The sequence below is a fragment of the Carlito syrichta genome, unplaced genomic scaffold (genome assembly GCF_000164805.1).
Source record: "Carlito syrichta isolate Samal-C Ts95f unplaced genomic scaffold, Tarsius_syrichta-2.0.1 Scaffold307338, whole genome shotgun sequence".
Lineage (NCBI taxonomy): Eukaryota > Metazoa > Chordata > Mammalia > Primates > Tarsiidae > Carlito > Carlito syrichta.
In genome coordinates this window covers 16,081-42,407 of record NW_007251434.1, presented here as the reverse complement: position 1 = coordinate 42,407, position 26,327 = coordinate 16,081, and the positions used below count along the sequence as shown (strand labels likewise).

The 26,327-nt window shown below is 47.2% G+C and overlaps 1 protein-coding gene across 1 annotated transcript; it reads left to right on the top strand.

Annotated features, from left to right (window-relative positions):
* The first annotated feature begins 6,005 nt into the window (after window positions 1–6,005).
* PIGR (polymeric immunoglobulin receptor) lies at window positions 6,006–18,402 on the top strand. Its single transcript, XM_008064429.2, has 11 exons — window positions 6,006–6,029; window positions 8,109–8,334; window positions 9,186–9,530; window positions 11,227–11,883; window positions 13,090–13,422; window positions 13,970–14,293; window positions 15,495–15,675; window positions 16,079–16,200; window positions 16,841–16,972; window positions 17,087–17,145; window positions 18,198–18,402. The coding sequence occupies exons 1-11, from the start codon at window positions 6,006–6,008 to the stop codon at window positions 18,294–18,296; spliced, it is 2,502 nt and encodes an 833-aa protein (XP_008062620.2). The 3' UTR covers window positions 18,297–18,402.
* Window positions 18,403–26,327: the final 7,925 nt, after the last annotated feature.

The following is a 26,327-nucleotide window of genomic DNA, read 5'->3' as shown; positions in this document are numbered from 1 at the left end:
TAGCTAATTTTTAAAAATTTTTTGTAGAGATGAGGGTCTCACTATGTTGCTCAGGCTGGTCTTGAACTCATGGCCTCAAGGGATCCTCCCACCACAGCCTTCCAAAGTACTTGGATTAAAGGATGAGTCATTGTACCAGCCCAGAAGCAACAATTTTGTGAATGTGCTTCCCTTACCCACAAGCTTTTGCTCATCAGGTTTCTATGCTAATACTTAGTGGGCCTCCCTTGACCTCTACTCCAGCCCAGACAACAAGACACAATTATTCCCAGATTTTGGAAGGAAGGAAAAAACCCTACAAATATCTGGACTGCCGTGTTCAAATGGAGTGAGATGTAAGATAGGAGCCCTCTGAAAGGAGTTGTAATTCAACCAGAACCAGACTCATCTCATCACTGGCCTTGCACATCTCTGTCTCCCCTCAATCCTCCCACTAGACATCCACCCTGGAAATAAGGAGGAGGAAGACTGCTGAAGAGGAAGAAAGAGAGCTTAGTTATTGATGTCTCTTGGTGCCCTCCTGCCCAGCAACAAGGAGCAGAGTCCAGGCTGTTGTAGAGAAGAGCAGTTAACAATGATAGAGATATCCAGATGGGCTTGGAAATTCCAGAGCCAGGGGGGGGCTGCACCTTGCATGTCCTATATAAAATCTTGGTGGTCCACAGTCTTGCTAATATCCATTGCAATCCCCAATTATATAAGAACATTGGCACACAGGAGGCCACAAGGGTTCTGATGAACAGGATCTCCCAAAGCCCTCAGAAGAATGATATCAGTCAAACTTACCTGGCACCCTCAAGGAGATCAAGGAAGGGTTGAGGGGACCTGAAAGCCCAAAAAAGCCCAGCAGTGGGGACAAGGAAGACACAAAGTGGACCACAAACCTCTCAGGATGAGTAGGGATGAGGGCCCACTGACCAGGAAGGACAAGTTATATCTCAGTAGACAAAACTATTTCCTTTGGGGGCACGAGGCCAACATAGTACCATGAGAAAGCAAGAACCAAATAATGTGCCACCCCTTCTCACTGTCTCACAGTTGTCCACCCCTCACTCATGACCACTCGCCCCAGTCTTAACAAAACCCCAGAGGAGAGAAGGAAGACAAAAAGGAAGGAAAATCAAGAATGACACTGAACTTTTAATCGGGAGTGAAATGAATGAAATATCACTGAATTGGACCAAGTTTTCTGGAAATGATTAGGTAATATTTTTTTCTTTTATCAGTCAGATTATTGGTTTAGGGTCTGAAATTAAGCTACATAATAGAAAAGATGGTCTCTTTTCTTGCCATCCAAACCTGTGGTTTTGGTTCAACACCCACAAGTGAGTGGTTAGCTAAAATAAGCTAATTCTATTTATCCTTTTCTCCTTCTGCTTCTGAGGTCTGGCCTACAGGACACTGTAGGAAGAGCCTGGGTCAGCCCTGCACAAGTAGGAAGGGGCAGGGTTTTTGTGGGTTAGGGATGGGGGGTTTACGTGTGTGTGTTGGGGAGTGGGCTTCACTTGTGTGACACAGGACTATCATGATCACTTGGGAGCATCTGAGAGTTTCAACCAGGTCAAGTCCTGGGAAACCCCCAAGGACTAATGAGGTAAGGAAGGAGGCTGAACTCCAGCTCAGCAGGTCTGCTCTCTCCTCGCTGCTCTCTCTCTCTCTCCAAGCCCAGATCCTACCAAGACTCTGGGGTCAGTCATTTTCAGGGGATTCCAGAAACAGCCAGAGTCTTCAATTACTCCAGTGAGTGAAAAGGGAAAAGCCATGGCCCCTCAAGTTCCTGGAGCTCTGCCTGCCAGTTTCTAGAAGCTCTGGGCTGGTAAAAGGGCCTTTGTAGAAGATATGTAAATGGTGGACTTCGTCCAGGCTAAGTAACCTAGGGAATCGGAGGGGTCTCCCGAGTGACTGGGGATGTGAGACCAAGGACTTAGAGAGCCATTCCTGCCACCTGTGTCCAATCGAATGAATGTCAACTTTATTTCAAGCACTGGGACATTTTTTCAACGTCTAATATCTGACTACATTTTCTACCTGTAGATTTGGTATTACTTTCCCCCTTTACCAGATGAAAACAAAATGAAGGTGACTTGCCTAAGGCCTTGCAGTTAGAAAGTGGCAGAACAAGATCTTCACGCTTGACACTCTGTCCCACATCCTGCAGCTGAAATGATGGAGGATTCCCAAGTAATAGAGTCTCCCTAAGGTCAAGGGAAAGAAAATGGAGCCAGCCAGGGAAGCCAAAATGAAAGGAAAGCACGGGATCTGTGAGAGTCACGTGTCCCTGGCTGGCCACAGAGCCTGTGGGAGAGTGGCCCTTTAAGAGCCCAGGTGTGGGTCAAGCCCTGAGCGCAAGTTTCAGTTTTGGCAGCAGCATACAGTGCCCGGCTGGCTACTTCTAGAGAGGCAGGGGTTACGGACTGGTCGGCAGGCTGTGCCCCTGAAACTGGATAAACAGGAGAGAAGGAAGTGACTAAAAGTAAGTGTTACAGTTCAGGGATTCTGGGATGCTATCTGGAAAGGGCCCTGGAGGGTGGCGCAGGCAAATCCTACACCCACAACTCCCAGTGTCATGGGGAGTGGGGTGAGAGGACCGGGGGACAGACTGTGTGACAGTGTATGGTGGAAGAGTACTGGTGCACATCCCAGTGGGACACGTGTGTGGAAGCCCCCACCCCTTTCTGTGAAATATCAGCAGCTGAGATGGTACATCTGTGATCAGCATATGTAGCTCTTCTCTTTAAGCTTGGCCTCTAAATTCCCTAACTCCGCCATAGTTTATTAACTGTGTGGTCCTAGGCAAGCCACTGAATCTCTCTGAGACTCACTTTCTTTTTTTTTTTTTTTGAGTTGGAGTCTCACTCTGTCACCCAGACTGGAGTGCAGTGGCCGCTCTCAGACACCACAGCCTCGACCTGCTGGGTTCTGGCGATCCTTCCACCTCCGCCTTCCAGGTAGCTGGAACTACAGGTGTGCGCTACCACGCCCCGCTAATTTTTTTGATTTTTTGCGGAGATGAGATCTCACCAAGTTGCCCAGATGGGTCTCGAACCCTCGGGCTCAGGCAATTCACTCACCTCAGCCTCCCAAAACGTGGGATTACAGGCTGAGCCATCAAGCCCGGCTGTGCCTCACTTTCTTAATCTGTAAAAGGAAGATATAAATAACACCTATCACTCAGGGTCAATGAGGGTTCAAATTAGAAAATGTATGTGAAATAGTTTTGTAAGCTCCAGAGTAAAATAGAAATCATTTGGCAATTGTCAATTTAGTTCAATTACTCAAGGACTTATGGAGCACCAGGCAAACCTGGATTCAGACGCTGCCCATGAAGTGCCAACCTAGCAAGTCTTCTTCCAGTCATTGAGGTTTTCCACCTCCAGCTTTCTGGGGAAGGTACATCCAGTTGCTTTTTTTTCTGGGCTTCCATGAGGCACTGAAATCCTTTCCAACTCGACTTAGGCTTACTCCAGTAGATTCTAGCCACCTGAGGCATAAGTGTGTGTCTTATATCATCCTGCCTTTGCTACAGTTAGGAAAAATAAGGTCCTCTTACTCAGAGTCACTGAGTAAGGTGGGGCAGTGCTACTCCCAGATACAGGCAGCATCCACCAGTCCTGATATTCCTTCTGGCACTACAGCCAGGAAACCTCAGCCATAGGCCTCCCCTCCCCTTGTCCATCCTGACACATCCCAAGCCAACTGTGGGACCTTCTGGCACAAGGGCAGCATCTGGTCAAGCTCCATCCCTGGTCTCTAGTTTTCTTTGTGCAACTGCCAAAGTGGCTGGGGGCACCCAAGCCTCTCCCATTTTGTAGACATTCTTCACCATCATTCTCTCTCCGCTAGGGAAATATAGGTTCCTTAACACCTGGAAAGGGGACCATTTCAGGGGTTGGAGGAGAAGGCAGCTATCTGGTGGCTGGAAGTAGGTCTGCTCAGAGCCAAATCTGGAATTCTCCATCCATCCTTCTCTCTGGGCCTGCATGTGGTGATGTAGCAGAAAGAACACTGAACTGAGTTAGGAGAGCAACTCATGCTGCTTGTCTCTTAACACCTCTAGGCCTCTGTAGTTTTAGTTGATAAAAAGTGGAATGACACAGGCTTGCATTTAGTAAATCCACTTGCTCATGGCTTTCATAGCTTCATCTCTTTTCCACCTAATACAAACCTGGAAGGTAGGCAGGGTAGGTATGGTAATACCATGTAATAGTTGAGGAAATCAAGACTTCACGAGTTTACATGAGTGGTAAGTCACCCAGTAAGTATGAAGGATGACATTTTGGCAGCCATTTTGATATGGTCATGAGGCCATTTTGACATCATCTAAAAAGCAAACTACCCAACTTCTTTTAAAAAGTATTACTCAGGCATTATGCTCAGCAGAGACCCCCATCTATAAATATCTCACTCTCTCTGGGTGGAATGGAGCTGGAGTCCCAAAGTCACTGGCATTGATACAGTGTGATGGAGTAGAAAGCAGCTTTGGCATCAATGTGCCTGGTTATAGGGTATGAATGTAACATATCTTTGGTAGGTGTTAAATAAATAGCAGCTAATATTTTTCAGGAAGAAATTTCTTGCTGGCACCTACTCCTAGGTATAGGTGTCTCTTTCTGTGAAAAATGGGAAGGAGCAGACTGAACTAACTCTCTTCTCTAAGATTGAATATCCTGCTCCTTTCTCTCCCTACTGCTTCCTCTCAACTCAGCACAGTAGCTAAGAGCTTATGCTCTTGATCCAGTATCCTATCTCAGGCCATTACCAGCTGTGTAACATTGGGTAAATTTCTTACCTCTCTGTGCTTTACTTATCTTACCCGTGAGATGGGGCTGTCCATTTTATCCTATCCCCTAGTGTGACTGTGAGGATTAAACAAGTTAACACATTTAATGCTCTTGGAAAGAACTCAGAGTGTGTTCTTCTAATTCAGTCCATAATGCTTGTCTTCTCTGTCATATTTGTCCAACCTGAATAGCTCACTCCCAGGCTTCAGAGGATGCCCAGGAAGCGATTTCTATTCTCCCCTCATGTCCAGTAGATCCTTCTTCCTCTGAAAAAGGAGGAAGCCTGAGATTAGATGGACAAAGGTCTGGACTCCACACCATGACAGCTGAAGAGCAGTCACTTTAACTGAATAGGAAATAGTTAAATTAATTTTATAGGGAGAAAGCTCTATTATCTACCATAGCCTACACCCATAGCCCAATCCACAACTGTGGGAACATAATATTATACAAATATTGGGATACTAACTTAGTAAACTGAGAATGATCTAGAACATCGCCTCCCCCGTGAGAAAACAATACTCCTAGTTTAAAGAACTAGAAAAGGTGCCATTATGCCCACATGCATGATATACTTATCTATCTGTCTATCTATCCATCTATCTATCGTCTGTCTCCCAATAAAATAGATCTCTTTTCTCATTTAAGGAATGATAAAAGGGTAGTGATCAAATTCCAGTTCTGCTGTGGGTCTTGGGGTCAAGAATCTCTCCAGTGCTTAGATTTCCCACCTGCAGCATGGAGACAATAATATCTACCTCTTGGGTTGCTGTGCTGATGGATCAAGCCATACAAGAACCTAGCAAATAATCTGGCATATTGTAGGCGCCCAATGCTCTTTTCTTTCTTCCTTAACCAAATCCTTTAAATCTAATCCCAGTCACCCTAAAACTGGGGCCTCCCAGAGACTTGAACCCTCCAGGTTTAGAAAAAAGTCTCTGGTTTTGAGGGGAAGGGGCCTCGAATGATTCTCAAAGTACAAGTTGCTTCCAGTTGCAGTTAGAGAAATTGTGTTTCAAGTTTAGTTTTGGGCAAAGATGAGTTCCTGAGAGTGTGGGTGTCCTCTCCTGCCAACCATCTCCCCTAGGCCTGGACTCTGTACTTTCTTGCTGAGGCAAACCCTCCAGTTTGCCTTCTAGCTATGCATGCCTGATGCTCTCATCCCTGGTTTGAGACTGCCCAAAGGGTAATGGGGGTCTGCACATACACCCCATTTTCACGGACATGCACAGCCACCCAAACATGAAAGTAAACAAGAAGTCTGGGATGGAAGTTGAGATTCTGACTCTTTGTAATCCAGGGCAGGTCACCCAGACAGAGGGGAGGCCACATCCCCTAGCTCAGCCCGTGGGAAGATGACTCTCATCTCAGAAATACTAGGAAGCTTGCTTATGTAGAGATGAGGACGGGGACAAGAGCCAAGGATAACTGCTGCTGGTTTGGACTCTTAAAAGTGGGTAGAATGTTGTCCTCCCACCTGTGACCCAGGGTCAGCATAAATGGCAAATGGTAGATACGCTGGGATTTTGTGGCCAGTTTGGCCTAACTATTCCAAAGAAGGCATATTTCCCAGCCTTCTGAAAGCTGCTCCCACCTGGGAGCTTCTCCCATGGTGGCCTACAGTGCCCACTCCAGTGACACTCCAGCCAGTGTCCCTGGAGCACATCCAAGTTGGGGCTGACTGGTGTTTGGCTAAGGCCCTACTCCAGGGGTTAATCATTGGCTTGGTGAGAAAGGTCTAGGGCAATTATCTGAACTCAAGAGAGCCTTCACATTGCCATCTGACACCCATATCTATTTCCATCCCCGCCCCTTACTCTTCCAAAGAACTGGAGCAACAAAATACCTTTATCTCCACAAGGAAATAAAAGGGATCCTTGCTGGGAAATTCCCTTGCGGAAAAGAAAGAACCAAGACAAACAACTCTATTGCCTTTGGCTCAAGCTGGTGAAGGGAGTCTCTGGTAGCAGGAGCAGGGGCCAAGGCAGTGAGGGAGGCCTGGGAGATAATGCCCCAGCTTCCTCTTGCTTAGAGCGTCCCTATCTTTATGGCTGCTCATTATTGCCCAGGTTTATGATCATTTAACACTCTCTGTCAACTCTATTCCAAGGTTTAAAGTCTGTCAAAGTCTGAGGGGAAAGTGAGGCGTCCTCTGTCCTCCTCTCTTCTCCAGGCTGTAGTTTGGGTCCTGATGACATCTGCTGTCAGGCAGAGTCCTGGGACTCTCAACTCTCCCCAGCCCTGGATTGTACCCATGGCAGTGATTAAGTCCACATGGGCTATGCCCTCTGAGTGGTCTTATCTTGGATTCTCCATTTTTGTCTGTTGGCCCTCACCAGGCAGGATTACAAAGACTCTGACACCTTTGTTTTTAACCCCAACTCCATAACCGAGTCACTGGGAGACATTGGGCTTATCACCCGGGATCGCAAGATCTCTATTTTCTTATCCACAAAATGGTTGTGATCGTATCTGTCTGTCTTATTTCAAGGCAAGTTATAAAGTTCAAGTGAAATAGTGTAAATGATAGTGCTTTGATAAGCAGCAGAGGCTCTACAAATAACAGGAATAAGCATAAGGTATAAGCATGCTCTTATATTTGAGGCTCTGTACAATACAGTGGAGAGGTTAAGCACTTTGACTTTGGAGTCCTACAAAGCCCACCCCGACTCCCATGCTTAACCCCTGTGTGACCTAGAAGAAAGTACAATTTAAGTTTTCATTTCCTTCACTGTAAGATGTGGAATAGAACACCCACCTCATAGGGTTGACATCAAGTTTAAATGAGATAACACATGTAAATTATTTAATACATGACCTGGGACAGTAATAGAGCAATTAGTGGGGTTATGACCATTATCATTATCTTAATCATTAGACCTCCTCTGTAAGTCTCCATTTTGTCATCTGAACACACTACGAAATATGTCAGCCCTGTCCACCTCTCAGGGGTGCAAGAAGGGCAGCTGAAACAAAGATGGGGCCACATATTGGTAGAAACCAATCATTCTATCATTCCTGAGATCTTATGGTGTGTCCAGGACTGTGCCTCCTGTGCAGGGATGTGGAACAAATGGCACCGTCCCTATCCCAAAGGAACTTGCAGCTTAGTTGAAAAGACAAAAGCTACTTGTAACTATCGAGGAAACCGAAGCACTACAGGATACTGAGGTGTTGAGTGGTTTTGGAAAAGGTGAAGCCACTGATTGTTCAGCAGGATTTATGTCAGTTGCTGAAGGTACCAAGCCAAATAGGTATTACAGAAACTCTAGGGTCAGCTAGTCTTAGACGACAAAGGAGCCTCATCTTGTGGTTATTGTCTTTCAGCATCTCACACAAGAAGTCAGCTTGGGTGGCACAGCCCCCTCAGGAGCCACCAGCAATGAAGCTCTTCTTGTTCATCTGCCTGCCGACTATCTTCCCAAGTATGTCTGCCAAGTCCCAACTCCCCCAACCCTGGGGCTGTACCCCTCCCTTCTACCCCCCTCCAGGGCCCAATTTCCTGGAGACACTGAAATCAGACTCTTCCCCAGGGATATCCATATCAAATTTTGTACTCCCTTGAAGAGGAGTCACACAGAGATGAGGCAGAAAGGCCACATCTGAAAACAGATTGGTGAGCACTGGGAATCAGAGACAGGAATGGCGTTTTCTAAGTTCAAGGCCAGGGGTCTAGGTGAAGGATCTTCTCTGGGAATAAAAAGATCTTGAAAGCCAGGTGTGGTAGCTCACAACTATAATCCCAGCACTTTGGGAGGCCAAAGAGAAAGAATTACTAAAGTCTAGGAGTTCGAGATCAGCTTGGGCAACATAGCAAGACCTCATCTCTACAAAACATTAAAAAAATTAGCCAGGCATTGTGGCATGGGCCTGTAGTCCCAGCTGCTCAAGGATGCTGAGGTAGAAGGAACACGTGAGCCCAGGAGACTGAGGTTGCAGTGAATTATGATCATGATACTGCACTCAGCCTGTGAGACAAGCATTTCTATGTCTTGCTGTGGAATTTGGGGAAGATCACTTATCTTTCCTGGCCCTCAATATTTTTAACTTGGGAAAGAAAAACATCCACAAAGTGTTTTTAGAAATAAGAAGAAATAATAGATAGCAAATACAAATATGTAACACCCTACAAAAATGGCATTATTTTTGTCATAAAACAAGGGATATCATAAGTTGGTCATTTCATTGTCATTAAAATGGTTATGATTCACAGATTATAATTAGAATATAGTAGTGATTAAAGCAATCATTTTAACCAATCTTAACAACTTTCTAGCTACAGTATATGATGAATAATCCACAGAGGGCCCACGTGGCAGGTAGAAAATCTCATCTCCTCAGTGTGGGTGGTCTGAATTTTACTGCCCAAGGGCCTCAGAAAGCCTCTGTCTTCTGTCCCCACAGTGGTTTCCATGAAGAGTCCCATATTCGGTCCCCAGGAGGTGAGTAGTGTGGAAGGCAAGTCGGTGTCCATCACGTGCTACTACCCACCCACCTCTGTCAACCGGCATACCCGAAAGTATTGGTGCCGGCAGGGAGCAAGAGGCAGCTGCATAACTCTCATCTCTTCTGGGGGTTATATCTCCAACGACTATGCGGGCAGAGCCAACCTTACCAACTTCCCGGAGAATGCCACGTTTGTGATGAATATTGCCCAGCTAACCCGGAATGACTCTGGGCACTACAAGTGTGGTCTGGGCATCAATAACCGAGGCCTATCCTTTGATGTCAGCCTGGAGGTCAGCCAGGGTAAGGATCTGGAATCCTTGGGCTTCTGGGGGAAAGTTAGAGGTAATCATCTCAGGTGCACAGAAAGGCTTGAGTAAGAACTTCCTGACAGGGAAGGGTATCCTGGCAAGGGGTGGGAAGTTTCCTCCCTCCCCAGGCAAAGACTTTCCATAATAGGAAATGGGAATGAGACAGATGGGGCCTGCTTGGGTATGTTGGGTGAACCTCTCTAGGTCTTCGGGGCCTATAATATTTTAGCCTTTTACTGAGGCCCTAGCTTAGAAGGGCATCAGGAGGAAAGTAATTTATCTCGTTGTGTTTGTTACAGGTAGGAAGGGAGGTCTGTGAGCCTAAGGAAGAGAAAAGGCAGTCGGAGATTATTAGGGATCTTTAAACTCCTACCATTAATGATTAAGGCTTTGACCACCAGAAGCCTTCTTTAAAAATTCACTTTTTTTTTTTCTTTTTTATCTGGGATCTGTTAGTCCATCAGCATAAATTAGATAATTAGTTCTTGACCAAAGACCAGGATACTAAAGGGTTGGGTCACTGAACAAGCTCGGGCTAATTGAAGAAAGAAAGAAAAAGAAAAACTCTTTCTAACAGGGTTTAACAATGAGATAGTCAAGGAAAACTTAAGATAATAAGTCTTAAAGGAGGAAATTTGGGGAGACTCCTAAAGATATGTATTGCTTTTTGGATATGTATACTATTGTCTGTGGATTAAATGGAGATTCACAAAATTTTCATTTAGCGGTAATAGGGATTTAGTCTATGGACTAAATGGAGATTTTATGAGTCCTCAGTGGAAGTGGGGATTCAGAAAACCACAGAATCTTGAGTTGAAGAAAGCTTAGAATTCACCATATTTAAATGTCTAGAACATTGTAGACAATGGGTATGCAGCCTCTGATTAAACTTTAAATAGCAGAAACTCAGTTTCACAAGACAGCCCATCCCGTGTTTAGACTGTTGTAATTTGTAGAAACTTCTATTGCAATGCTTGAAATCTAGTGCCCTGCCCTTATATTCACTCTGTTCATTTGAATACATGTTAAATTTGGGCACCTGCCACACATAGGCATTATGCTTGTCACAGCAGAGAAATCAAACAGAAGAAAAACATGTCTCTACCCTCAAGAAACCTCCAGTCCAGGGGGTACATAATTAACTATACACTAGATTGAACGTAATAAGTGATGCAATATAAAGTGAGTGTTCATGCCTATAATCCCAGCATTCTGGGAAGCTGAGGCAGGAAGGTTGCTTGAGCCCAGGAGTTCAAGACCAGCCTGAGCCACATAGTGAGAACTCATATCTACAAAAAATACAAAAATTAGCTGGGCATGGTGGTACATGCCTATGGTCTCAGCTACTCAGGAGGCTGAGATGGACAGATCTCTTGATCCCGGGAAGTCAAGACTGCAGTGAGCCAGGATCACACCACTGCACTCCAGCCTGGGAGACAGTGAGACCCTACCTTAAAGAGAGAGAGGAGAGGGAGAAGGAGAGGGAGAGAAGAGAGAGAAGGGAGAGATTAGTTTCACGGAGGAGAAAACATTCAGCTGGACTTGGAAGACATATTCTGACAGTGTCTCTCTGGGGAGGAGGGCATTCCAGGTGATAGGCCCACACAGACACTCACTGGGAACAGCAAATAGTTCTATGTTGCAAGAAAGTAGAATCACAACTTGATCCCTCACCCCCTTTCCTGCAGATCCTGGGCTTCAAAATAACATTCAAGTCTACACAGTAGACCTGGGCAGAACAGTGACCATCAACTGCCATTTCAAGCATGAGAATGCTCAGAAGAAGAAGTCCTTTTGTAAGGAAGCAGGCAAGCATTGCAAGCTGATCATTGACTCCAAAGGTTACTTGAACCCCGACTATCGTGACAGAATACGCCTTGCTATTCACGGTACTGGCCAATTAATGTTCAGTGTCATCCTCAACCGACTCAATTTCAGTGATGCTGGGATGTATGCCTGCCAGGCTGGTGATGGTCCCACTAGTGATAAGATGAATGTTGACCTCCAAGTGCTAAAGCCTGTGCCTGAGCTGGTCTATGGAGACCTGAGGGGCTCAGTGAACTTTGACTGTGACCTGGGTCCTGAATTGGCACATGATGCCAAATTTCTATGCCGAATGAGCAATGGGAAAACCTGTGATGTGATCATCAACACCCTGGGGAAGAGGGCTCCGACCTTTGAGGGCAGGATCCTCCTCACTCCCAAGGAAGAGAATGGCCGCTTCAGTGTGCTGATCACGGGCCTGAGGAAGGAGGATGCAGGGCGCTACCTGTGTGGGGCCCACCCAGACGGTCTACTGAAGGACGGTTGGCCCGTCCAAGCTTGGGAACTCTTCGTCAATGAGGGTAAGATACTAGAAGGGGAGAAGAAGGGGTGGGACAATCTGGCAGATGAAAGCCTAGCTCAGCTCCCTGTGAGTCTGTGCATCAATAGTCATAGTCAGGTGACAATGTCCACTCACTGGCAAGCCATGAACTGGATGCCATGTGGGCAGCTGTACAGGAGAGCAAGAAAGAGAAGACTTTCCTCGTGGTAGTTTTTATTTACCCTTCTCTGTTATCAAAGGCCTTTTGGTGGCTGTCCTTGCTTAACAGGAATGAGAGAGTTAATGCTCCCAATTAAGGCAAGACTTACAGATTGTCTGGGTATCAGCCATGGCAGGCTCTACAGGGACTGTCTATCCCCTCCCCAGCCCCTGGGAGAAATGTGTGCCTCATCCCTCACATTCCAGTGGGAAAGGGTTGGCTTATTTTGGTCTCACACATTCCTGGGAATGCCCCAGCCTCTCAATTTCTCACCTCCCATATCCCTCGGGGTTATTTGTTATTCAGCACAAACTGGCCCACTCAGCTCTACTCTTGTGATTCATCAATATGGTGAAATCACTAAAACCCTGCTCCCTCTCACCCTGGAGCACTCTGCACAGAGTCGCAAACCATCACTACTTGTGATGGCATCTGTCCTTGTGACTTTTTTTAAGGGGCTTATGTTCCCCACACATCATTTCTGTATCTGACTCTGGGTTCTCACCATGTTCCTCTGCATCTTTGGTCATCCAGGTTCTCTCTGGACCTCAGCATTAGCTGCTTGGAGAATGACTGCCCTTCTCTTTGAGATGCCCCTCTGGGTCCTCAACAGTTAAATCTATCTCACAAAGTTTATGTTTTAAATCATACCATTCTGAATATATTTTCTTAATTTGGAAACAATCCATTTGACAATTTTTGTAGGATAAGCTGATCTAGAGGGGGATTTTGTAAAAAGTCAAAGGGCAAGAGCTGATATCCTCTCCTTCAACTCCTTTCATTCTCTGCTCAGAATAAGGTGAATAAAAGCAATGCCATGTCCACACTGGTGGTGAAGGTCACTGGAGTCTGGTCCTGGTGGCTTCAGTGACATTAGGAAAGTCCTTTTCATTTTCTGAGAAAGATGTGATTCATCTAAACCCTCACTCCCCACCCTGGCCGAGGCCCCGAAGAAAGGCTGTTCAGGCCATGCAGGGTTATTCCTGTGTTGCCATCTTTCCATCCCATCTCTGTCTGTGCTTCCAGAGACCGTGATTCCCCACAGTCCCTCTGTGGTGAAGGGCGTGGCAGGAGGCTCTGTGGCTGTGTTCTGTCCCTACAGCCCTAAGGAAAGCAGCAGCCTCAAGTATTGGTGTCGCTGGGAAGGGGCTCAAAATGGCCGCTGCCCACGGCTGGTGGAGAGCCAAGGACTGGTTCAGGAACAGTACGAGGGCAGGATCGCACTGCTTGAAGAGCCAGGCAATGGCACCTACACGGTTATACTCAACCAGCTCACTCCCCAGGATGCTGGCTTCTACTGGTGTGAGACCAATGGTGATATCCGCTGGAGGTCTACTGTGGAGCTCAAGCTTATTGAAGGTAAGAGCTGAACTGGGGTAAGAAAGAAGGGAGAAAGCCCTAAGACCTCTCTGGCCAGCAGAGGCATTCCCAGACACCATCCTCCCCTCTCACCTACATCTATACTAATGGGAGTGACCTCCAGAGGGAGCCTACCTGTCCAGAGGTCACATTCTCATACCTGTAACAAGCATTTCACATTCTCTTAATCACCACATGTAGCACTTCCTTCTATGAAGAGCACTGGCCTCTTGTGTAGTATGTAGGTGTCAGCTGAAGTCTAGTATTGAAGACAACTCTTTGTACGGAGTCTAGAAGAGAAGGAAGAGTAAGGAAAGCAAACTGAAGTTGATATGGAAGGCTCTGTGATCTATGATAGACTCTGGATTGATCATGGTGCTTATCAATATTAGTGGTTACATAAGCACATAATTACATTTCTAATGTGTCCAGCAAAATGTATTTACTTACAATGGTATCCAAAGATAGCACCCCACCACAGTCCCTTCTCAATGGTATCTCCAAGTGTCAACTTCTGTGCCTCTTTCTTCCCCCCTCTCTGCTCCAGGAGAACCCAACCTCCGGGTACCTGAGAATATCACTGCTATGCTAGGAGAGACGTTCAAGATCCCTTGCCACTTCCCATGCAAATTCTACTCCTACGACAAATACTGGTGCAAGTGGAGCAACAAGGGCTGCCGGGTCCTGCCCAGCCAAGACGATGGCCCCAGCCAGGCCTTTGTGAATTGCGACCAAAACAGCCGGGTCATCTCCCTGACCCTGGACTCTGTCTCCAAGGCAGACGAGGGCTGGTACTGGTGTGGGGTGAAGCAGGGCCACCGCTATGGAGAGACTGCCGCCATCTATGTGGCCGTTGAGGAGAAAGGAAAGGGTGAGTCTCTGAAGGCAGGGCTTATGCCCTATGGGACCCCAGATCTAGGACTTCTCAATGGCCCTTGCCTTAGAGTTTCTCAACCAGGGTTGGCCTCTAGGAGAGCCTGAAAATGGGGAGGAAGGAGGTGAGATTTAGGCCTCCCATAATCTCATTGAGCTCCCCCAAAAAGGCATCCCAAATAAACATACAAACTAAGAAAAAATAGTAGTTTTGCTGTTTAACTTCAGCATTATTACAAGTCCTGTGGTTGCACCTTCAAACCAATTGAAGTCCCTTCTATATCTAGAAGTGTTCTAGATATAGAAGTTGTTGTCATATGCTATATTTATTCATCCTCCCTCCCTCTGCCAAGCCTGTCCTCAGAAGAGGGCCAAGTACCTTCATTCACAAGGTCTGATCAAGAAAATTAAGGCAACTTCAAGCAAGTTTCCATTTCAAGTCTCTTTTTTAAACATTACATGAAGTGTTTTATCCCTAATGAGGGTATTTTAGTTCTTCTAGAAATCCCAGTGTGTCCTGGCTGATTGGGCTCATTGAAGGGCCCATCACCAGGCTATCACCAAGGGGCAGCTCTAGTTCACCCAGCTCTGCAGTTTGGAACACCTAGGACAGGGTTTTAACTCTGGGAAAAATCTACCTAGCCCTAAGTGTTGGGTCAGCCCTTATGCACAGCTGGATCTATTTGGGGTTTTTTTTTTGAGTTGGAGTCTCACTCTGTCGCCCAGACTGGAGTGCAGTGGCCGCTCCTGGCCACCGCAACCTTGACCTGCTGGGCTCCGGCGATCCTTCCGCCTCAGCCTTCCAAGTAGCCAGAATTACAGGCATGCGCTACCATGCCCGGCTGATTTTTTGATTTATTGTAGAGATGAGGTCTCGCTGCAATCCACTCACCTCAGCCTCCCAAAGGCGCGGGATTACAGGCTGAGCCACCGAGCCCGGCACAGCTGGATCTATTATATGGAACATTGAAGGTGGAAATAAAGTTGATAGTGATGAACTAGAGATAGTCTGTGACATGCTAGAGAAGGCCCTCACTGCTCTGTGTCTTGTGTCAGGCTGGGTCCCACCTCAGTAGCCTTAAGACCTAATCCTGACACTGTGATTCCTGATAAAGTCTCACTGTTCAGACTCCTTAACCTCACAGAGTAAGAACATGGAGCAAAAACCATAACTCAGCCCTGACTCTTCCCTGCTCCAGGATTTCACGATGTCAGCCCAGCGAATGCAAATGTTCTTCCTGAAGAGAAGTTGGTAGAGTCAGGTGCCAAGGAGATTGAGAACAAAGTCATCCAGGATCCCAGACTTTTTGCAGAGGAAAAAGCGGTGGAGGATGTAGGAGACCAAGCTGGTGGTAGCAGAGCATCTGTGGATACCAGCAGGTGAGGAAGAATCCAGGACTCCCCACTAGCAGAACACTCCAGACATTGAGGACCTGAGGCTGGGTCACCGGGCCCAAGGAGACCAGCCCGCCTGCCTCTTGAATAGTGAGGGCAGCCCTTACTGCCTCTGCCTGTGTGTAGGAGGGTTCCATGGTACCCTCTACCCTTCTCCCATGGCTAGGTGCTATCTAATTCAGTTCAATCTCCCAGACCTGAGATGCAGAGAAGTCCCAGAACATGTGCCATGTTTGGGATGGCTTCTTAGAACAGAGAGCTAGGGAACTGGACCAGGAGAATGGAGTGGATAAACCTGGGAGGAAAAACTAGCCAAGCCAACCTGCCATCATGTCCTGGGGCCTTCAGGTCTCCCTTCTAGTGATTAACCGACTTATCCTTCTTCTAGCTCTGAGGGGCAAGGCGGAAGCTCTACAGTGCTGGTCTCCACCCTGGTGCCCCTGGGCCTGGTGCTGGCACTGGGAGCCGTGGCTGTGGGGGTGGCCAGAGCCCGGCACAGGAAGAATGTCGGTGAGTCCCTGGGCTCCCGCCTCCCACCTCTAATCCCAAACCTTCAGTCCTGGTTCAGCTGCCCATAGAGGAGGCTGCCATGGTCTCTGCTTTTTCATTAGCCAAACAAAGGATTCTGAGAAAGTGGAAGGGGGATAGGTAAACCTACACCTACCCCAAACTTAAATTAAGTGCTGCTGTCCAAATACTGACTCTGGAAAGCCATTTCCAGTTGCCTAAGGTCCAAGTTCAGAAGCAATGCTGCCAGGAAGAGGAGGCCAGGATTCAGCAGACCTGGGTTTTGGCCTAGTTTAATCACACAATTGGTTGCGTGACATTGGCATGTCCCCATTTCTTGAGTTAACTCAATACAGGAATGATAACTACCTCACAGGGATTCTGTGAGGTCCAGATGAGGTGCTATGTATTGAAAGGTCACAGAGTAACTGACCAAGGTCAGGGATTATTGAGTCTTGATTACCCATGAAAAGGAGACCCAGATCATGTCCATCTGCTTAGGTCACAGTCAGAGGTGAACCGCTGGGGACCCACACCGCCTCCGCTGTACTGTGGGGCTGCACTGGACCCTTTCAATGAGGAACAGCACAGCCTGGCCTCCTGGGCCCGGCCCTGACCCCTACACCAACTCCTTTCTTTCCAGACCGGGTTTCAATTGGAAGCTATAGGACGGACATGAGCATGTCAGACTTCAGGAACTCCAGAGAATTTGGAGCCAATGACAACATGGGAGCCTCTCCAGTCACTCAGGAGACATCCCTCGAAGGAAAAACTGGTATGCCCCTCACTCGAGGGAATGCTCAGCCCCCAGGAGAGCAAGAACTAGTTCCACATCTGGGAAGGGAGTAGGAGGCCAGTGAGGACTAATCCAACTCCTCTCTTCACACAGAGTTCACTGCCACCACCGAGAACACCACCAAAACCGAAGAGCCCAAGAAGGCAAAAAGGGTGAGGAGGGAGAAGGATGCCCCCCTGTGTGACAAGGAAATGCAGCATGAGGGACTATAGTCAGAACTACCCCAAAGTGGGGGCTGATGTCCAATAGGAAAGATGGTATAAACAGTACTCAGGAGATGTTTTGGAGGGTAAGATGTCTCTTACTGGCTGTGGGGTGTTAATGCAGGTGATGCTGACGAAGGAGGTGAGCTGCATTTACAGGCTATCAACCTACAGGAGGCAGGGAGACTAGGAGATGAGAAAGGCAGGTGCACGAAAGATGCTGTTACAGGTGGGAACATCCAATGTCACATGCTAGTGATTAAGTGGGTGCTCTTCCTAGGCTGGAAGCACTATGGGCCTAATGTCAACCATCCTCCCTTGAAAGTTTGCTCAGGACCAGCCTTTAGCCTGGACCTGGAAGACAGTTGTTCATGATGGGCAATTTGATACTCAACCCTGCCCACTTCAACCAGGTGTTACTTTACTTGAAATCCCACCAGAGGCAACTACTGAGCCTTCAACCTTCCTGAGCCTCAGAGACCACAAGAAGGCTAACACCTCTGTGCCCTCTAATGCCGAGGTGTTCGTGTCTTTTTATCATATTCACTTTCCCTTGGAACAGCAGAGGTTCGGCATTTAGAACAACCAGGAGAACGGGTTAGTCCTGGAGATACCCTTCCCCTCTAGCTTTGAGGTGCTGAAAAGCTCCCTTTCTGGGCTGGTGAGGAAAGAAAGACATCAACCACCATGGTTGGCCTCAGCCTAGGCCACCTTGCTCATGGACTGTGTGGGTACAGCTTCCGGGGACAGACCCAGGCAGCAGAGGTGGTTCCACTCCACATGTCAGAAGGAGGTAGTGAGACACAGGGAGGTATTTTTAGAGGCGGCAACTTTCCATTTCTCAAAATGCATCCCTCTTGGTGAGCATGGGGGCTGGGATGAGGACAGTGGGCCATACAGGTTTGTGTTGCTTGTGCCAAGATAGAGTGCATGTCTTCCCTCCCGACGCCCTCAATTGAGCAGATACTTCCAGTGCTGATGCCTCTCCTGTTTCCCCTTAGTCATCCAAGGAGGAAGCCGATATGGCCTACACAGCCTTCCTGCTCCAGTCCAGGAATGTGGCTGCTGCTGAAGCCCAGAATGGCCCCAGGGATGCCTAGGCAGTGCCGCCACCCACTCCCTCCACTACGACAATCACCTTCAAAATAACGCTGATCCTGGGGCCCTCAGCTCTGTGGGACCCACTGCCTACGCTCATACCCACCTAGGCTTTTCCTACCTGTTCTCAGAGACGTGCTGGTCCTCTCCTCAGTGACAATGAAGCCTGGCCTAACTGTTCCTGCAGGAGGAGGGGGGATTTGAGGGGAATGGCGTGGCCTGAGGAGGCCCCCCTGGAGCTTGTTTCTGCTGAAAGAACCTCAGGTGCAGAGACTTAAGGTCCTTGAAGGGGCTCTCTGGAGGAAGAGGGACTGGATGGAAGGGGGACTGATTCAGAAAGGAGACACATTTAGAGCCCCTCTGCACTCCTATGCATTGTCAATAGGATTATTACCTTCACTCCATCCCTCCCGCCCTCCCTTTCTCCCTCCCTTCTTCTTTCCTTCTTTCCCTCAGTCAAAAGATGTGTGTGATGATCAGGCATGGTGGCATGTGCCTATAGTCCCAGCTACTCAGGAGGCTGAAGTAAAAGCATCGGCCTGAACCCAGGGAGTCAAGGCTGCAGTGAACCATGATCGTACCATTACACTCCAGCCTGGGCAACAGAGTAAGATCCCAACTCAAAAAAAAAAAAAAAAAGAAAGAAAGAAAGAAAGAAAAGAAAAAGAAAAAAGAAGAAGAAAGAAAAAAATATGTATTTGAATATGTACTAGAATCCAAGCACCCAGCTAGATGCTGGGACAGGCCGCAAAACCAGCTCACAGCCTTTCTGAAAACATCACTGAATCAAGTCATAGCTCCTACTCACAGAGACCTGAAAGTCTCACCGCTGCCCCTATTGGGAGACATCATAAAATATCTGGATTTCTAAGTCCTTAGGGGTCATGTAGATGGGCATACGCCCAAATAATTATAAATGCACATTCTTACCATTTCACAGGTGAGAAAATTGAGGTCTGGAGGAGTGAAGTGTTTCCTCAAGGGAACCCAGGGAGATAAATTAGATTGGTGTCTTCTGTTCTCCTGGCCAGGGATCTCCCTTCAGGAGGCCCTGGCCCACACTGGAGGCAGTTTTAGAAAGAGGAGGAGGAGGAAAAGGAGGGAGAAGAGAAAAATGTAAACAAAGGGAGACGCGTTTCCCAGGCCCTGCCTCAGAGAAGATGACCCTTCCCCTTTCTGTCACTCACATGGACTTAAGATAAAAGAATCCCCATAACCCCTCATATTTGAAGAGCTCCTAGTAGAAGGGAAGAAACGAAGGTGTTTGACAGTGCCAGGAAGAGGCTGCTCTCCAAAGAGCTTGTTTAAGGTCTTTTTATCTCTGAGTTCTCTACTTCAACCAGCACCTACAAACTGAAACCTGCTGACAAATCAGAAATGTGACTTAATGAATAATTAAAGACCGTGATTGCTACCAAGGAGGCTCAGACTGCATCTGTCCCCCGCACCTTCTGGTTCCCAGAGACCTATCAGAGCATGTTGCTCTGGTCCCACTTTTAGGCACCTCAGGACATGTGTCTAAACCACATGGCTCCTCCACAACAGGGCTGGGCTGAGGAGGTAGGGGAGTGTCCAAAGGCAGAACCAAGATTATTTCAATAGAAGAATAGTTTTGTGTCTACTCCAATGGTCAAGACCCTACAGTAAGATGCTATAGAGCATAATTTAGACTACAGTGAAATAAACTGAAAGCCACTATAACCAGTGCTTCTCTTATGCATAAAAAAAGCATCCATGGAATACTTAACCTTGATCCCATATGTTCCTGGGGTACCCTCCAAGATCACAAGGCTGCTAATCAAAACTGTGGTAACCAAATGAGTAAACTCTTTCTACAAGATTATCCACTAGAAGCTAGACAAATTATAACTTAGGATTTAGAATAGTTCATTCCAAGTGTCTCTTGTGGAGGACAGTGATTAGATAAAGGACCCCCTTGTCTTTCAGATCGTTCCTAGGTTCTGGCGCTAAACCATGGCCTATTCTAGAAGGAATGTCCACACTCTCCATTGGCACATGGCTCCCTATCTCATCCCTAGACTCTTCCCCAGGGCCTCTGTGTGTGCTGGTCTCTCTCTGCAAGAGAGTTCTCTTCAGTCTGCCATCCCGCCTGATAAAAAAAAAAAAAAATCAGCCTTTGGAGAGAAGTTCTAGAACTTTGCTTCTACCTGGGCCTTGAACATAACACCTTGGATGCTGTGTGCTTTCCAAGCCTGTCTTTGCCCAGGACTCAGACATCAGTCCTTCTTTGGACTCCCCTCCAGCTCCACCAACTGCAGTTCTCAATCCCAATTCCCAGCCCTGACCTGGGCCAGACCCTTGGGCTCCTCCCTTGGCAGGAAAGGTGGTCATCAGGAATATTTACTTTTCTCTTCTCTATGATGAGGATGTATAGCTAGCATCTTCTGGAATGACAGGAAATCTTTCCTGGAGAGCTAAAATTATAAGTTGTGTCAAAACCTACCGCTGTTTTACTCCCAGTCTCCCTACGCCCCAGAAAGCTGCTCTCTGACCCACCAAAGGACCATGCCTATAGTACAGGATTAAGACACAACTTCTGTATGAATACCAATAACCACCAAGCCAATCCTGAGCTCATGAAGTCTACCCCAGTCCCTAGAATCAAAGGCCAAGAAATGCCACTAAAGTCACAGGTGATCTTATAGTATTCCTGATTGATATTGCCAATAGGTGATAGTAAGTATAGTTACATACAGCCCAAAGTCCATCTGCCCTTATGTAGCACGTTGGATCGAGAAACGCTTTTAAAGAAGGAAGCAGCTCCACAGCTTCCAGGTGGACATGAATTGGAGGGGAGGGTGATTATTCAGCCCAGTGCAGGGGAGTACCAATCAATTATAGTTAATTGCTAATATACCAGTTAGCAATGATTGGTGGCCACCAAGCATTCAGGGAACTACTGAAATATTTGATGACTAGAAAATCTCCAAGTTCTTGAATTATCTTGATTTTTTTTTCTTTTTAAAAGTCCACTATGGCCAGATGTGGTGGCTCATGCCTGTAATCCCAACATTTTGGGAGGCCAAGGTGGGAGGATTGCTGGAGCCCAGGAGTTTGAGACCAGCCTCGGCAACATAGCAAGACCCTGTCTCTACAAAAAATCAAAATATTAACCAGGTATGGCAGTGCATGCCTGTATTCCTAGCTACCCAGGAGACTAGCCTGAGTCCAAGCAGCTGAGGCTGCAGTAAGCCATGACCATGCCACTGCACTGTCACGTGGTTGCCAGCTTGGGCAACAGAGTGAGAACTCAATTATAGGGAAAAAAAAGTCCATTATACAATGATATGACAATGCATTACTAAGGCCCAACAGTAGTTAGGAATTTGTTTGCAGCAATTGATTTTGTTTTATAAAGCTTAAAAAAAATCCCTGATTTGTTCAGACTTCCAAGACTCAAGACAGAAGCCTCTCCTAAGAATATTAAATAGCAGAGAGAGGCGCTGACTATGAAACTGATCCCCCAAGCCGGGCTCGGTGGCTCAGCCTGTAATCCTGCACTTTGGGAGGCTAAGATGAGTGGATTGCCTGAGCCCGTGGGTTCGAGACCCACCTGGGCAACTTGGCGAGACCTCATCTCTACAATAAATCAAAAAATCAGCCGGGCATGGTAGAGCAGCCACTGCACTCTAGTCTAGGTGACAGAGTGAGATTCCAACTCAAAATAAAAAAATAAAAAACTGATCCCTCAGGCGGACAAAAAAGTGGAATTTTCCACCCCATTTCCACCTCCCACCTTTCATAAAAGAATTAGCTCTACTAGGGAGTCTATGCAATAAAAATAATTAAGAGATAATCTCAGAATGACTAGGTATGTAAGTGGACAGCAGGCACAGCAAGAGGGAAAGTATAAGAATGAGACCAATGACCCCCAGCAGGAGTGGAGAGATGATCCAGGCACAGGAGCCCGGGAGTTCTAGAACTTCTCTCCAAAGGCTGAGTTTTTTTTTTTTTTGAATCAGAGTCTCACTTTGTTGCCCAGGCTAGAGTGCAGTGGCACATTCGCAGCCACCGCAGCCTCGACCTGCTGGACTCAGGTAATCCTTCCGCCTCAGCCTTCCAAGTAGCTGGAACTACAGGCATGCGCCACCTTGCCCAACTAGTATTTTGATTGACTGTAGAGACGAGGTCTCACCAAGTTGCCAAGGCTGGTTTCGAACGCCTGGACTCAGACAATTCTTCACCTCTACCTCCTAAAGTACTGGGATTACAGGTTTGAGCCATCTTGTCTGGCTGATTTTTCTTCTTAAGGGTAGTCAATCATTCTTCTTAGAGTCAAAAATCTTTATTCTAAATATGGGGATATAGATATTCCCAAATCCAGATTTTTGCAAATAAATTACATTAAAACAGATCCCAAATTCCCCTCATTGGAGATTTTAACCTTAAAACACCAGTAGGAATATGGCTATATTCAGGAAAGTAATCTTAGTCACCAAAATTCTACCATTTCTTGTAGAAGAAAGTTCTAAGTAGGCTGGTTGTAAAGGTCAATGGTCTTAAGGCCCTGTTTCTGTGGAATGAATCGTTCTGAAACTGGCAGAACAATCCTGGAAAGAAGGAACTGCAGATGCCTGAGCCAGGTGCCTCTGGTGAGGGTGGGTGGGGATGCTTCCCATTGAGTGCAACAGGCAAGGAAATGCTCCTGGTTGCGAGAGCAGCATTGGGTCGTGAGGAGGACCACCTGAGGATGGGAGGATCACTCTCAGTTTATTTTTATTTTTGTTTTTATTTTTATTTTTTTGAGTTGGAGTCTCACTCTGTCGCCCAGACTGGAGTGCAGTGGCCGCTCCCGGCCACCGCAGCCTCGACCTGCTGGGCTCCGGCGATCCTTCCGCCTCAGCCTTCCAAGTAGCTGGAATTACAGGCGCGTGCTACCACGTCTGGCTAATTTTTTATTTATTGTAGAGACGAGGTCTCGCCAAGTTGTCCAGGCGGGTCTCGAACCCGTGGGCTCAGACAATCTACTCACCTCAGCCGCCCAAAGCATGGGATTACAGGCTGAGCCACCGAGCCCGGCTTACCCTCAGTTTAGAAAGGCCCAGAAGATGACTGTTCAGACCTGGACACGTGAAGATCCAAGTAGAGAAATGCAAAAACCAAGCAGAGCCCACAACAACAACCCCCACCCCAGTGATGATAGCTGGCCTGCACAGCACTCTGACAATATCCCAGGCTGTGTGTTGAGTCGCTAGTAGTGCTTACCTCATGCGATCCTCACAACAGCCCTGTGAGAAATGCATTTAATAGCCCGTCTGAAACACAGGGAGCATGACAGAGCCTATGTTAAGAGGTCATCAAGGAGAGTGAATGAATACACCCACAAAACTTAGGAGGCTTTCTGGTGTACCTGGTGTTATTTATTCCCTCTGCCTACCTGTCATCGGGCTCTGAGTGTTTTCCATCAGGTGCATCCCTTCTGGCCCCCAGAGGGTGTTTGACCATTGGGTCCTCTGTCCCCTGGTATCCTCCAGTCTCACAGACGATCTCTCCTGGGAGCAGGAGCACTAGGGCACAATGGCAGCCCTGTGAGTCAAAAAGGAGAAATCAAGTTTAGATAGGAGAAAAAGAGAGAAGAGAATGAGGAGGGTAAATTTCACTTTTTGTCAGGGGTCAGTCTTCCCTTGGACCCCAATCCCCATGACCCTGGAGAAACATCTGAAGGTAGAGACTGGACAGGCTCAGGTCTGAGAGCTCTGAGCCCCTCAAACTCCAAACATTCACCTCCTGCCTGGAAGTCCTCAGACCCTAATCCTTGCTCTAAACAACCCAATGTGGTGTTTTATGTTTCTTTGTTTGTTGAGTCAGTCTCATTCTCACCAACACAACATGTTTTCTCAGCTCCAGACTTCCTCATAGTTTGCTGGTATTCTCTTTTTTAGCCTAAGACTAATTATCAGGCCAGACAGGTTGTCACAGTCACTGCAGCCTCAACCTGCTGGGTTCAAGTTCAAGTAGCTGGAATGACAGGCATGCACCTCCATGCCCAGTTAACTTTCTGATTTTTGTAGAAACGAGGTCTCACCATGTTACCCAGGCTAGTCGCAAACCCATGGGCTCAGGTAATCCTCTCACCTCCATCCCCCAACATGCTGGGATGACAGGTGTGAATAGGATGTTTTTAAGGGTTTCCTTTGGGCCTCACATGATGTAAGCTTCGGCATTGCCTGGCAACCCCAGCCTCAGCGCAGCCCACCCCCAGTCTTCACAGACATGCACACACACTCCCCACTCACACACTACATGCAGAGCACATTCATACTCACAGTCACACTTTCACACTCTCACACTTCACACTCACATACTCATAGCCACCCCTCTGCATGTTCACATGCTCACATACTACACCCTCCACAAGTTCATCCTCCAAACATTCACATACACACTACACACTGCAACTCACACCACACACATCCAAACACATTCATGCATCACATAGCACACACACCACACATGTATGCATCACATGATACACAGCACATACTCACACATTGATAGCCACACACCACATACTCACATACTCACACATAACACACTACACATTTATGCATCACACAACACACAGCCCACACACCCTCACACACCACATTATCATTTTGTAAGCATCACGTAACACACAAGGCTCACTTACAACAGTCACACACCACACATTCACATACACACCACACTACACATTTATGTATCACACAGCACACACACTCACACCACATACCACATTGTATGCATCACACAACACAAAGCGGAAACTCACACAATAGTCACACCACACATTTATACTTATATGCAACACATCGGGCACACTCACACATTCATAATCACGCATTACATATTCATACATCACATGTCTCATATCACACACACATCCTACACTGTATAGCACACGCACTAACACAGCACACAGCACACACCGACACACTCATAGCCATGCATAACATACCACACACACATCATACACCACACTCAGACACCACACCTCATGCTCAGTCACACACCACGTGCACTTCACATACTCACACATCACAGTTATACAACACACACCACAAACCACACACTCATACATTCACACATTCACACATATATTCACATTCACACACTCTGATCCCGTCACATGCACATCACATTCATTCCTTCATATTCTCTCTCCCAGTCTGTCTCTCCAGGCACGCCCAAGCTCCAGCCCAGCTAATGGCAGCGCCAGCTGTGTGACAGCTATAGGGCATTGGGAAGAGCCTGCTAAGTAAGGAAGGGTGGGACTGATCTGAGCTGAAGCTGAGGCCTGAGACTGCCCTCTGACCTCTTGGCCTATTTGGGGGCTGGAGGACATCACAACCGCAGCTGCCCACGGTGAGTGGAGACCCAGATAGGGATGAGGCAGGGCAGGCCTGGCCCCAAAACACTTCCTCTGCACCTGCTCTGAGCCTCACTCCACTTCCACCACGGATGTTGTTGTTTTGTGTTTTGGAGGGCATGTGACAAATCTGGTGTGTGGGGGCGAGTGGGGAGTGGTTTACACAACCACAGGGGAGCCAGGAGGCTCTGTCAGTCACACCCTTCCGGAAACAGTGTGGGAATTGCCTGAATCCTCCTAGGGCACACGAGGCTGCTGGGCCTGGAGGTAGGGCCCTGGGAACCCAAGTCCAGAAATGAAACTTCCAGGACGAAGCTCTGGAAATCCTCCCATAAGCAGTCCTGCACACCTCCACATTAAAGAGCTCTTAGGATTGTTCTGGCTATTCTTGGACGTTTGTGTCTCCATATGAATTCCTGTGTTGTTTTTTCTAGGTCTGAGAAGAATGTTGTTGGTAATTTAATGGGTATTGCATTGAAATTGTAGATTGAACTCCAGTCAGAATGGCAATTATCATCAACTCAAAAAATAACAGCTGCTGGAGAGGGTGTGGTGAAAAGGGAACACTTCTACACTGTTGGTGGGAGTGTAAACTAGTGCAACCTCTGTGGAAAGCAGTGTGGTGATTCCTAAAAGCTCTAAAAATTGACCTTCCATATGACCC

Excerpts from the sequence above, each read along its gene's own strand:
- PIGR (XM_008064429.2), top strand. The coding sequence starts at position 6,006 with ATGCACAGCCACCCAAACATGAAA. Across the intron at positions 11,884-13,089 it reads GGAACTCTTCGTCAATGAGG|AGACCGTGATTCCCCACAGT; the intron begins GTAAGATACTAG and ends CTGTGCTTCCAG. Across the intron at positions 17,146-18,197 it reads AGCCCAAGAAGGCAAAAAGG|TCATCCAAGGAGGAAGCCGA; the intron begins GTGAGGAGGGAG and ends GTTTCCCCTTAG.